At 42.7% G+C, this 13438-nt stretch overlaps 1 protein-coding gene across 8 annotated transcripts in view; it reads right to left on the reverse strand.

Moving 5' to 3' along the window:
* myo9aa (myosin IXAa) overlaps window positions 1–13438 on the reverse strand; it is a 229071-nt gene that overhangs the window by 8623 nt on the left and 207010 nt on the right. For 5 of the 8 annotated variants that reach the window (XM_069705611.1, XM_069705619.1, XM_069705615.1 and 2 more), the window contains 14 exons: window positions 12421–12561; window positions 11888–11927; window positions 11671–11793; window positions 10440–10520; window positions 10101–10211; window positions 6977–7099; window positions 6084–6233; window positions 5117–5424; window positions 2922–4679; window positions 2445–2544; window positions 1971–2186; window positions 861–958; window positions 578–708; window positions 156–379 (listed from right to left, as the gene is read on the reverse strand). In XM_069705611.1, the coding sequence (XP_069561712.1) occupies window positions 156–379; window positions 578–708; window positions 861–958; window positions 1971–2186; window positions 2445–2544; window positions 2922–4679; window positions 5117–5424; window positions 6084–6233; window positions 6977–7099; window positions 10101–10211; window positions 10440–10520; window positions 11671–11793; window positions 11888–11927; window positions 12421–12561 (3604 nt within the window). The remainder of the gene's footprint in view (window positions 1–155; window positions 380–577; window positions 709–860; window positions 959–1970; window positions 2187–2444; window positions 2545–2921; window positions 4680–5116; window positions 5425–6083; window positions 6234–6976; window positions 7100–10100; window positions 10212–10439; window positions 10521–11670; window positions 11794–11887; window positions 11928–12420; window positions 12562–13438) is intronic. The other 3 variants (XM_069705614.1, XM_069705612.1, XM_069705618.1) reach the window with 2 other exon arrangements.

The following is a 13438-nucleotide window of genomic DNA, read 5'->3' on the forward strand; positions in this document are numbered from 1 at the left end:
ATTCATCACAGCACGAAGCAGAACTACAAGTAGCTCTTTAATATTATACGTTTCTTCTCCTTGTGAGGAATTTTAGATGCTCAAGTCCAACCTCAAGCTCCACCTTCACTCATATTAAGTATCGAGAGCACAAGACAGATCATGTTTGGCTGTACCTTCTTCATGAGGAAGTCGTTCATGCTTCGGTAGTCGTTGGTGCAGGTGAGGATCTGCACAGCGTCGTTCTGACACTGAGCCGACTCCAGAGCCACGCTGCTGATCTTGACGCTGCGCCTTCGCTTCACCTTGGGAGAAGGCTCCTTGTTCTCCTTCAGGTCTCTGAACCCTCGATCCGACATCAGATCCGGACTACAGGGCGGCGACATGTTTTCCTGGCCTGCTGCGGGAGACAGAAATCCACTCAGCGACACTTCGGTGGGAATGATATTTGTTTAAAACAAGCAACTTAGGCAAACAAACTTTAGGTAAAAGATTAAAAAATGTTTAGGAGTATTTTAGTCTCTCACTGTATTATTTTTGATTGTTTCAAAAATATTAGGTATTTGAAAAAGGATGCATCAGCTCTTGCATATCGTACCGTCTCCCAGCAGTGGCCCAGTGTCTCCGTAGTCTCCATCCAGGGAATCTCCCCCACAGATGAGTTTTTCTCTGGACGTCTTCTTATCGCCATACTTACTCTTGCCCCAGAAACGCATCTTACCACGAACCCTGGTCAAAAATAAACAAAATTTGTACATTCAAAATGTAAATTGCTTGAACTTATAAGTGGTAAAACCCTCCGTAAAATTTGCTATTAAGGAGATAAAGAAAATAAGTTTTGGTTAAACTGGATGCTGGCGATGCAAAGTTGAGGAACAAACCTTCCATCTTGCGAGTTCTTCCTCAGCGAGTCCACTTTGCCCAGATCTCCTGACGACATGGCTTTGTGTATCTTCTTCTGCTCCTCAGAGCTCACGGGCTGAAACAACATCAGAACAGATAACATGTTAAAGACATGGCACAGAGGGAAGAAAAGCCTCTACTATTTCCATGAGAGAAGTTTATTATGATCTGCAGACAAGCTCAAGCCAGTAGATGGCACCATCACATCACTTTTGTAGCACTTTCTACATTTCACATTTACCAGAGCTTTAACTTCCTGTAAGTATCAATAAAAGTTCTACAATTTATCATGAAAATAAATAGCAAAAACAACAAATAGTACTTCATAAGTAAGAAAGTTGACAACATATGACTCAAACCATTTTCCCCACAAAAAGACAGGAAGAGTTTGTTAAGTGATGAAGAAAGTCAAGAGCGAATCATCTCTCAAGGGTTTCCAAGGTTTGACTAGCGCTTTGTCCTAAGAGAGGAAACACAACCAACTGGCATGCAAGTATTTCTAATAAAAAAGGAAAGAACCAGGAATAAATCAAGGAGAAAAATCACTATTACAGCTGTGAGAGAAAGAGAAGCAGCATTATGTTAGAAAAGCAACTACATTAAAGGTTTCAGGGGGGAAATACATTTCAAAAATTGTCATCCATCAGGATGCAGAAATTCTAATTCAAATTCAAAGTTGGTCATTATTTCTGGAGAGGTTTTATAATATAAGAAAGTTTTGGACTTATGGTTTTGACAGCCTTGAATTCATGTCTTTAAAAACCAACATGAATATTATACATAAAAATCAATGTATATATATTCTTCAATTAGAAGGATAGTGTTTATGGCTTATTAAACAACGCCGTTTTAGCAGGTATTTAAAAATGTCTTTGAAATACCTGCCTCGAAACACCTTTGAAATGTCTTCCACTTTTTGAGAAAAGTGACTATTTTAGAAAAGAGAAATTTGCTGAAGCGCAGCTGGAGTCAGAGGTGTGATGCAGACCTATGCTCTCTCTGCGGAGTGGGTTAGAAAGGTCAGAGAGAGGCCACGCTTTAAGAACGTAGAGAGAGCGCCGCCGGGGGCTCGGGGGGGCGCCTGTTACCATGTCCGAGTCACTGAAACAGGACTCTCTTAAGCCCGCCTCCGTGGAACTCTGTTTGGAGAGGGGTAGAGTGTAATGACGGGGGCTGGGGAGGCTGTCGCCATCACAGTCATCCTCGTCAGTGTCGCCCCCAACTGAGAGGACGGGGCTGCGGGTGAGGAAGTCGGAGCGGGTCCGTGCCATTCTGGCTTTCTTTTTTTGGCCCACTCTGCCAACCTGGAGTTCACCGGAAGTGATAACAGCATGTTTTAAAAGGTGCCTTTAATAACGTGTAGAAGAGCTTCGGTGCATTTTGATCTTCATGTCGGCCAGCTGCGATGTTCTTGGTGTTAGATTAGCAGCTTTAATGGCAACATTCATTAATGCATTCACAATAAAAAAAAAAAAAAAAAAAAACTCAACCCTGCAAATATGCAAACACATGCTGAATGAAATAGCCGTTATCTAAAAAAGAAAAAAGAAGAGATGGCTTACATCGCGTGTTTTTGCTCCTTTAGAGGGCTTGGACACTGGTGTGGTTCCTTCTCTGGGAACAGCTGCAGGTGTTTCTTTAGTGACAGCATCACGGTCAAAACTGATGGACAAAAACAGGAAAACAAATACAAAGAGACAAAGTTATTAATGTAAAGTAATAAGTGAATAATTAATTCACGAAGCAGCAACAGGGAACAAATGTGTCAATGGAATTTTAATTAAATACAGACTTTTATTTTACATTAAAGCATCCTTTACATTGGTCTGATGGTATTTTTCTTTGGTGAAAAATGTTAAAATCTGAATGATATCGGCACCATATTGTGGGGTAACATCTGCAACACGTCATTGTTATACCACAGGTGGGAGGTGGCAAAGTCAGATTTGATGTATTATTTTCATTCCAAAATGGATTTACAAAAACATAGATAGGACAAGCAAAAAAAACAAACAGCAAAATATTAATTCACAACTCACTTTTTAAATGTCACTTTGTCCTTTGGAGAGAAGAAGATGCTGCCCGGTTTATCTGTCACACTAACTGTGGTGCCTTGATTACTCGGTGGTTTCTTGGTGGCTGTTCTCACTCTGGTTCCTCCTCCATCTCTGGACTCCAGTGTGAGTTTGGGTGCCCAGCCGTCAGCCACAGACCTGCTGTCCTTGCGTCTCTCTCTGGGAGCAGTAGCAGGTGGAGGAGGCAGCTGGGGCTGAGGGGCAGAGTGCAGCGACGGGGCGGTGGAGTCGGACTGGGTTCTGCCGTGAGGAACTAGCCCTGCTCTTCTCTCGATCAGCAGCGAACTGGGTCTAAGGGGCTTGCTGGAGGTCGCGGTTCCACCGACATCTGGTCCGCCCTGTCTGCTCTGCTGTATCCTGTGCAGAGCCTCTCCTCTTTGCTTCTCAAACATGTCTCTCTCGTACTGAGCGAAGAAAAGTCGCTGGCGCTCCAGCACTTCTTTCTGCTGTCGAATCTGCTCCATCATCTCCTTCTCATTCTGCTGCTGTTGATTACGCTGCCTCTCCTCCTTCTCTTCGTTCAGCCGCACCAGCTTCTCTATGACAGCCTGGTCAGCCCGAGGGACAGCGGGAGAACCAGGGACGGGACCTTGAGAAACAGGAGCTGGGTCTGGTTTCTGTGATGAGGATGCCAGTTCCCCCGTCTGGGCTGCAGAATCTCGAACCTCTACAGGGGGACGGACAATGCCACTCGTCTCTTCGCTGAGAGGCGTTTCTTTCTGCATGCTGATGACCACCACCACTGGTCGACGAGTTGACTCTCGTCTCTCTTTGAGAGGCTTCGTAACGACAGTGGTGGTTACGGAGACGGCTGCCTCTTTGTTCTGTTGAGGCTCTTCAGCAGGACGATGGGAGATTACTGTGCTGCCCTCACTAGCAGGGACGTAGAAGGTTGGGAGGTAGTTCTCGATTTTGGGCGGATGCGTAAGAACAGACGGGACTGCTGGATCCATCTTGGTTGGCTCCTGGCTGCCCTGGGAGGCAACAGCGTCAGAAACTGTTGTCTTGTGTGGCTCATCTGGCTTCGGGCTTGTTGAAACAACCTCTTCATTGGGTTCAGACACCGGAGCGACAGGTGGAAGAGGGGAGCAGAGTTCGTCGCTGTCTGTCACCTCTTCCGTAGCCTTGGGTGCCTCCTCGTCCATCATGAGAAGCTCAAAGCTGCCTTTGGAGCTCTGGCTGTCGGGCGTGCCTTGAGGTGAACGAAGAGGTGGGCTCGCGGGGGGAACCAGCTCCAAAGACCAGCGGCGCTCCTCAGACGGGGACGACGCTCCACCGCTGTTTGCTCGCACCTTGAGGAGCTCCAGGCTGAACTTGGCCTGCTCCAGCTCCCTCATCCGCCGGCTCTCTCTCTTGGCCCGAGTGGTTTTCTGGCACGGCTCGTCTACATTTCGAGCCCTCTCTCGCACCACCACTGTGGACGTCGGGCCTGAGGTCGGTTCTTCAGTCTGTGCTTTAGAGGAGCTCTCGTTAGTCCCGGCATGTTCTCCTTCATCTCCCTCCTCCATAGCGGTGCTCTTGTAGCTGCTGAGGATTTGGAGGCTCCTTTCTCGCTGTTCGTAGGAACGATCCTCCCAAGTGCTGAGGTCCAGCCCCATGATTCCTTCAGGCGAATCCTCCTCCTCTTCTCGTGAAAGACTCACCTGGCCATTCTGTAGCCGAAGCAGCTCCTCCTGCTGCTCCTTTCTCTCCCTCAGTATCTGCTCTCTCAGCTGTTTGAAGCTGCCAATCAAGAAGGCACGGTTACGACTTTAGCTGAAACTACTACCTACCCTTATTGTGAAGAATCTCTTCACACAGATAAAGTTATTACTGGCTCATTTAAACTACCCCCAAGTGTTCACCACAGAGTCTGAGATACAAATTCTTGTTCTCAGCAGCTCAGCTGATTGTAGAGCAGCTTTGGGTTGGATTGCTTGCGTAATGGTTCACTCTTTCCAAGCCATAGTTTGTTAGCACACTGAACAAAGCCCAAATACACTGCAAGAGCTGTGTGCAAAGACTAATCTGGTTCTCAGCAGCTTTAGCGAAATCACAGTCATCTAACCTCAGAGGCTATTTTCAGAGCTTTTAGAAAAATTGCTAAAATGTTGGTTTTTGTTTGCTAAACTCATCCAACTGCAGTTTTCTAGCGATGAGTGTTTCGCAGTAAGACTTACCTCTGTCTGGTGAAGAAGCCTCTGCTCGCTGCCTGTAGTTGTACCACCGTGGCATACAGACGCAGGTAGGCTTCTCTAGCTCGGTGACAGCGCCAGGTTGTCTGAATGAGCAGCGCGGCCGTGCAGCGCCGGTAGAGCCAGAGCCTCCACGCCCTCTGCAGCACCAGAGCAGCCTCCCTCCACAGCCTGAACCTCTGACGCTCCCTGTAACCTCGCCAGTGAGTCTGCAGGCACAGAGCTGCCCCTTCCTGGACACTGTGGTCATAATCCTCCTCCTCCTCTATGGACTGGTAAGAACGCCACCACTTCTGCAAGGGGGTGAAGATGATGACGAATTGTTTTCAACACACGGCAAAGTTCAGTGACTACAACATCTCTTTTAAAAGTAAAAGAGTCTTCACTCAAACGGCAATTTCAAGTCTCTTTGAAGACTTTCTTTTGGGATTATAAATACAAATGAACTGTTTATGAGCTGGATACAAAGATTTCAACTTATACTACATTTAGGAAACTTATAAGCTAAAATCAAACATTCCTGATTTGAATGGATACTTTTTAATAATTTGATTTTACATATTTAGCATCTCACTGCACTTTAAATGGGAAATATACATGAAAATAGTGTTAAAATATTGTATTACCAATATCTTGGTATCATATTACTGCAACTGTAAGCAAAATCATGTGGATTACATTACACGGAATATTTTGAGTACAACGAAAACGTGAATAACAAAATAGTTAGTTTTGAATTAAAACGTCTTTGGCTACATTAATGTGAGCAACAATATTTTGTAAAACCGTCCAATGATATCAGCAAATTATTTATCATACTGCTACTAAAAGTTGATAATTAATGCTCAACTCTCAGGACCATTTTCCAAAAAATTTAAATAGAGATTAACTAGATGGAGATAACAGCTGCGATGATAAAAAAAAACACCAAAAAAAAAACACCGTACTGTACCTGGATGCAGGTCGCGGCTTCTCTCATCCTGACAAACTGCTTCCTCTCCAGTCGGGCTCTGAACCGCCGCTGCAGCATGACGATGAGTCGGAGAACTTCCCGGTGGAGTAAGGCCTGCAGCCGCTGACGCTCAGCTTCCCGCAAAAACACCTGAGGGGAGGAGCCACGATGGAGTCAGCACGGGATATACACACGAGATAATACACACAGTCCTCTCAAAAGTCAATCGTATCCACACGCACAGACAGAGCTCAGAAATCCCTGGCCAGATACGTGGTCACGAGAATGTAAGGTATGATCCTCTAATTATATAGACAGCAACCCAGAGGCATGGACCCCTCTATCATGGCTGAGTCACACCGTGGACTTGCACACACACACCAAATATGGGGCACTGTCCACATTACATCCTTCTTTTTCAAAGGGAGGATGCTTTCAGATATTATGAGGTTATTCCCAATACTACACTTTCCTCAGGTCCATGACTCTTTTTTTTTTAAATATATTTTGGGGCATTTCATAAGTTTGAGAAACTTAAAAACCTTCATTCTTATGAGTAAATCATTCTTTGGTCTCAGATACAGCAACAGTAAACATAACAATAAACACAATAACACAGTGTAATCAGCCTCAAAATGTTCTTTTCACCAAAATCACAAAAAAAATTATATAATTCCTTTTACATCTGGCCTTTACATTGCGACTTAATGAACCCTGATATCCCTCTTACATTTTCACAGAAATAACTATAACAATATTTTTCCCCGCATATGTCTATTTTTTTTTTTTTTTTTTACTGATAATGTGCTTCATTAAAAACAGATGTCACACCATGTTTTGCATATTTGAAAGGTTGATTTAGAAGAACTGGAAAGGAGGAAGTGGGTGAATACCATTGTCTTTCCCACTTGATAGCCCTCCGGTTGGAGGTCTATCTGATCCAGACACTGCTGGATGCCCTCTGTGGTCGCGCTAGTGCCCTCTGGCAGCAGCACACAGAAGTGGTGGACAAAATCCTGTCATGAGAACGAAGAAAGGTGTTAATGAGAAGAAAATGTAAATACCCCACAGCTCTGCTCTGTTTGAAATTTATGTTTGTGTCGTGTGCACAAGATTTCTGTCTGATGAAAGCTTCATGTCGATGAATCTGTTAATGCTAACAGTTTGTCTGGTAGAGGATTAACTGGTTGGGGGTTTGAAACATAAATCTTGATCAGCAGCAGAAACCGAAGCTTCTGTAGCATCTCTTGAGCAGACCAAAGTTGAAAAAACAAAGCTGTCAAGGAACATGTGGTTTCAGGTAAAAGTCCACGCCGTCCATATTTGCAGGGGTTCAAACATCATGGCATAAATATGCTGAACTCCCACTCCTCAAACTGAGGCTCATTGTCTGAATTCAGTACAATCTGCACCCTGGGCTGCAGGGGGTGGACGGGGAAACAGATGCTGTGTTTATACAATTACAAGCATAGGGAGTGTTTCGGAGACCCGAGGACAATGGAGAGGCTCTGTTCTGAACAGCAGAATCCTCCAAAGTGATACCATGCTCAAGATATTTCTCATTAGCGCTGACCGCAGCGCTAAATATGTTTGGAGGAATTTCTGGTAAATGAGGATGTCTAATGCTAAAATTATCTGAGTGAGATCATCGAAACAATTGCAGCTTTATGAGTTTTGCACTCTGTTATGTACATTTTAAATGAAAAGGATGGTCCACACAAAATACAAAATTATAAATATCATTTTTAAATTAGTTTACAAATGTTAGTGGGAACCATTTTTCAGTAGTACTCATGTGGAACTCAAACAACACAGACAACTAAAACATGACAAAGAGCCAAAACCAGACTCTGCTTATTTTATAAATGGGTCACAAACCAAAAAGGTTGGGAACCACTGTTTTAACATTTTTTTAACTGTGCATTGTATTTTAAAGGATTATAATATGCTTATTTTTTGGGGTGAAATTTTAAATTCTCTACAGGCATGTTCATAGATGTATGAAAAATACTCTGCTTTGAATGATAATTTGTGTCTGATAGGATTCTAACATAAAAAAAAAGTTCAGTTACCTGGTTAGAAATTAGGAACATAAATCATTCTACATGGTGAAGGTCAAAAATCCAACAAGAGTAGCATTGACTAAAACACATTTGTGAGTATAGGTGGACCTTCATATTAAAAGTAACTAGCAACTACAGATGTCACAAAAATTTTCTTGAGACTGAACATCAATATTATCATATATAAAAAAGTATAAAATAGATATACTTCAGTCCAAATGCCTAAAAAACATGCATGATTTCATGAATTGTAATTAAGTAAATGTACTTAGGAACTTTCCACCACTGCAGTTTTATACTGAAGTTGAAAACTAGTGAAACTCATCTTGTCTAACTCTCACATTGCTTCTGATCAGTCACAGAGTCAGTTCTGTTCCAAAAAAAAAAATAAAATCTCTGAAATTAGTAATTTCAGATGGTTTTCAGTGCCATAAATGAAACATCACTACCCTTGATTGTATTTAAGAGGCAGCGGGAGGCCTAACTGTGAAGATCTAAGAGCTCCACTAAATAAAACCTAAAGCAGACACCTCTGTGGTTAAGTTTGGTAAAGTGACACCTGAATAAGAAATCAGAGTGACTTAATCTTTGCCTAAAACCTTGGCAGGATGTGACGGGCACATTAAAGACCACAAAATGGAAACTTGTGTGAGAAAAAAGCAGAGTAGGCGTGAGCCACTCCCAAATGTTTTCTGTCCAACAACTCACTTCCAATCTGCATTTAACATGGTCTGCTTTAATAGGCACATTGCATTTCTCACAAGGTTGACATCATTGTTCAGAAGAGAGCCAGTGTGGTTAAGATGGCTGCCACCTCACATCCCCCATAATTCCCTCCTGACGCTACACGCAATGAACCCAGTTGGAGCAACATCAGCGACAAGTTTCCTGGAGGGGAATTCATCACTGGCACCGAACCTCATGGAAACCCGAGTGCAGTTTAAGCTTTGTGTGGTGAGCGGTGAGATTGATAGTACAACGGCGTTCTGGCCGGCACACGCCTGCACAGAGGGGACACGTTAATATGATCTGCTGCTGAACTCCTTTTACTCCTGACTGAGTGTTTGATTTCTGGAAAACATGATTCCTGGCATTTTCAGACAAAGGTCGAAAAATCATGGGTGAAGTGGGTCTGTTATAACTCTCAGGAAATGAATAGAGTTTAAAGTGGAACTCCACCGATTCTACACATAAAGGTCAGTTCACTTTATCGAGTACATCACACTCAGCCTGTGAAACTGATGAGTTTGTCATGTTGAATAAAATAGTTCTTTGCCCTTTTGGGTGTGGAGACAAATTGTTTTCAACAAAAAGCTGAGTTGCCAACCAGAGTTATGAAGTATCAAATGTGGGCATTTACCGGACATGGATGTAATATGTAAAGTGTATAGTTCTGTATTTCAGAACAGATTAAAGAAAGAAAGAAAGTCCCGATATCAGCCAGCAGTGGTTGTTCCACCACAGAGGGCAGGCGGAGCTAACTCGACAGGCTCATGCTTCAACTGCCAACTAACTGACGTCACACAGGTGACACTGTTTAGATCTCTGGGAAAGAGTCCAAAAACACGATGTTCACTTCCAGAGTTGAAGCCAAAGAGAACAAAACTCAGATCTTCAAAACTGTAACTCTAATGTTTCTAGAGACTAACTTTCTAATAAATGTAGTGGGGTAAAAGCAACAATATTTCCTTTTCAAATATACTGGAGTAAAAGATGCAGGAGCCTAAATTTATGTACTCATATGAAGTAATGTATCATAAAATTGTAAAACAAAAAAGCAAAGTGTTTAACAGCTATTGTGGCAAAACCACCTAAATTCTGGGGAAATATATTGTATATATTTGGTGTAGTACTTCCTTCTTTTGTTATTTACCATATTCAATTTAAGATGATGAGTTCATAAAATATGATTTTTAAAAAGAGTATCTACAGGGTGTGAATCTGTGAGCGTTACCTTGAAGCTGTACTTGATGTTGTAACCCGACTGCCGGATGCGCACGGTCTCCAGCATACCAGTGTAACGCAGCTGCCTCAGCACCAGGTTATCATTAAACCATAAGGGCAGCTGAGAGACAGACAGATAGCCAGAGAAAGAAGAAGATAATCGAGCAGAGGGGGAAAAAATTAAAGAGAAAAGGAGGAGCGACAGGCGGCGGAGGTTACAGATGGGAGGGGGGGGGGTGGATGATAAACAGCTTTAAAAAATTCGAACTTCAAAGGAAATGAAAAAAATGCTTTGAAAACTAAACCAAAGCAGTCAAAGTGGCCGCAATGTGGAGTCGACCCACTGTACCTTCTCAGCGTTGGAACGGATGCACTTTACGAAATACGGCTCAGACTGACCCAGAGTCTCCATCAGCTTATTGAGAGACGCCTGCAGAGAAAACACAACAAAAACGAGGCGGTACATTTAACCGAACACAGCAAGCTGAGGAAAACTTTACAGCTGTTTGACAAGTGAGGAGCCACAATCAGGTGTGTCTCTCTCATCAGCTGGGGTCGAAGTGACAGTAAAAACTCTTTTGCTGCAGGATTAAAGTCTCTGCTTGGCATCATGATTGCTAGCAACATGTCTACGTAGGCATGTGGCGCTGGGAAAATAAATAAATAAAGGAACCATGCGTGTAGCATTTCCATGTGCAGCTATTGTGTTGCGCCTGTAAACACACGCACATGTGTGTCAGCATGTGTCCGTTATAATTGAGTGGCGGGAGGCAATCCCCCCCCCCCCCACCTCCCTCCACGGGAGATTAAAGCAATCAGCGCAGCACAGGATGTGGAGAGTGAAGTCATCCACACACAAGAGGCCGGGGCTGCCTGCCAGAGGGGCCTCGGCACTCGTCTGTACCTCCAACAGCCGCAGAAATACGGCTCGCTCTCTCAGAAGTCAGGGAGAAAATAGCACATTTTAGATGCCGAGAGTTTTTCTTAGCCTTTCGTGTGTTACCGGCTGCCAAAGAGAGCTTCCATCAGATATTTTTGAGCTAAAGGGAGCCTGACTAGAAGAGGTAGCGGTCTGTCTCATTTATCTCCTGTTCGAGGCGGCCTTTTAAAAAGAATATCAAAGAGCAGAGCGGTCCCATTTAACAGCTTCCTGATTGATTTCAGGAGTTGAAATGGGAGGAATAAGCTCATTTTAAGAGTAATGAGGAATTTAAAAAAAGGGTGTGTCAGTGAATGAGTAAAGGCTAATTTTCTACTTTCTCACCAAATCCAATGTATTATTTTTTTTTTTAATACCAGACATGATCTCATACATCTATAACTTTTGGTTGGGTGTTACTTTAAAACAGACACCTCACACGTACTCGCCACGCACACAGTGGACAATAAAGGCTGTGAGCAGGTTGAGAAAAGAGGGATGTTTCCTCCCGTGGGCACTGGTAAAGGACACACCTTGTTTGTATCGTATTCACAGCTGGAGGGGGATTCCTCGGTCCAGTTCGGGCTCATCGTGTTACTTTTACTGAATGGAAAATCATTGAGCTCTTTGGTACGCTGCCGTGTGTGCGTGTGTGTCTGACCTGGAACTGTGCGCTGATACTGGGAGGTTTCTTCTTCTTGTGCAGGTGAAGCAGGGACTTGGTGATGCGGTCGTGAAGCGTCAGGTTGCTCAGGTACTTCAGCGACTTGACGTTCAGCAAATGCTGCAGGTGGGAAGTCAGAGTCAGTTGATAATGTAACACTGTGTTTGAATCTTTGCCTTTAATTATGATCAATAAAAGATGTATTGACCCGTACCTTCGGAAGAACTGGCTTTGATTTGTAGTTTTTGTTCCTCCTGTTTATAAAATAACAAAATAGAAAAGTTAGTCTGGCAGTTCTTTAAATCAACAGGTGAGATGAGTAGTTTGTTACTGTCATGAACAAGGCCAACAAAGCATTCAATTAATCCCAGAAATTCCTCCCCAGTGGGTCATATCCCTGTCAATAAAGTGGAACTTTATTCATCCCCGTGGGGAGGAAATTCCCTTTTCACTTGCTCCCCTCCGTAGGGAGGTCAGAGGTCAGGGTCAGCGGTGCAGATGTTTGAACTCGGCTCTTTCAGGTTTACAGATGTCTCTAAACCACTAAGAAACACTGGTGAACAAAATAACAACTAAAATAAAGTGATGACTAGTGTTATAAATTACAACCAGAAAGAAGCACAAAGAGAACTATTTAATAGACGAAAGAAAAGCACTTCGGTGAAAAGACAGCAGCATCATCACTGCACCAGGGTTAAAGGTGGGTTCAGAGTGTTATGGCGACTGCAGACGTGTCCTGTCTCTCACATCAGGATGTCGTGGGCTCTTTCGAGGAGTTTGCTGCTGGCAGAGTTGACGAAGATGCCGTCTTCTTCTGCATTGGAGCTGCTGGATGATAAGCGGCTGTGTCGACCCACACGTCCGTTCCAGCCGAGGCCCGGAGAACTCCTTCAGAAAAGAAAAAAGCACAGACCAGTAAAAGCGATTAATACATAGAAATCCAAATTCATATATATTTTATGCTTACCTTACTCTATGAACTTTGGCATTACAAGACAGCAAACAGAACGTATATAACTAAACCTATCTTAAATATTAAAGCTTTAACATGCAGTTAGACATTTGTTTATTAGAATCAATGAATCAATTTGAAGAGTTATTTATCCTCCATTATTATATAAATTCAACGTATAAACTGTACTTACAGTGTAACATATATTTATATGTAACATGTTGTATTTTCAATACTTTTATTCAAGTGCTTGGAATTCCTTTATTCATTTCTATTTGTTTTACTTGCACCGACCATCAAAGCAAAAAGAAGGTATATACAAAATAAAAATCATCAACAAAAGTCACCTGAGTACCCAACCTACTTGTCACCCCATTCGGTAAATTATATTATTTTACATTGATAAGAGTCGACATTCAGTGAATTATTTCTAACCTTTCGTGGCTAAAAACACGTTTACTTAATCGTTTTTGTTTCTTTTAAATGTCAAACTACCAGATGCAATTACATAAAATAACTATGACTAAATAAAAAACATACACTCCTAAACCATGCAGTGTCAGTCATGGTCTTACACTTTACTGATGTTTTTACAGCTCTTACATTGAATCTAGTTTTTGTTGTATTTTCTGTGATAAAGGCCTTCAGATAGAATCATTATTCAGTCACCTGGTCTTTCCACAAATATATATATTTTTGTCCTGCCATTGATGTATTGATCATGTCTTGAGGGCAACGGTGATTTTTTTTTGTTCTTATCCACAAACTTTGTTTCTGCAGTGGTAAGACACGAATTAACACATTTGTTTAAAA

The sequence above is a fragment of the Brachyistius frenatus genome, unplaced genomic scaffold (genome assembly GCF_029030835.1).
Source record: "Brachyistius frenatus isolate BFR_SWC_R1_liver_20210118 unplaced genomic scaffold, ASM2903083v1 Contig_58, whole genome shotgun sequence".
In the NCBI taxonomy this organism is placed as follows: Eukaryota; Metazoa; Chordata; class Actinopteri; family Embiotocidae; genus Brachyistius; species Brachyistius frenatus.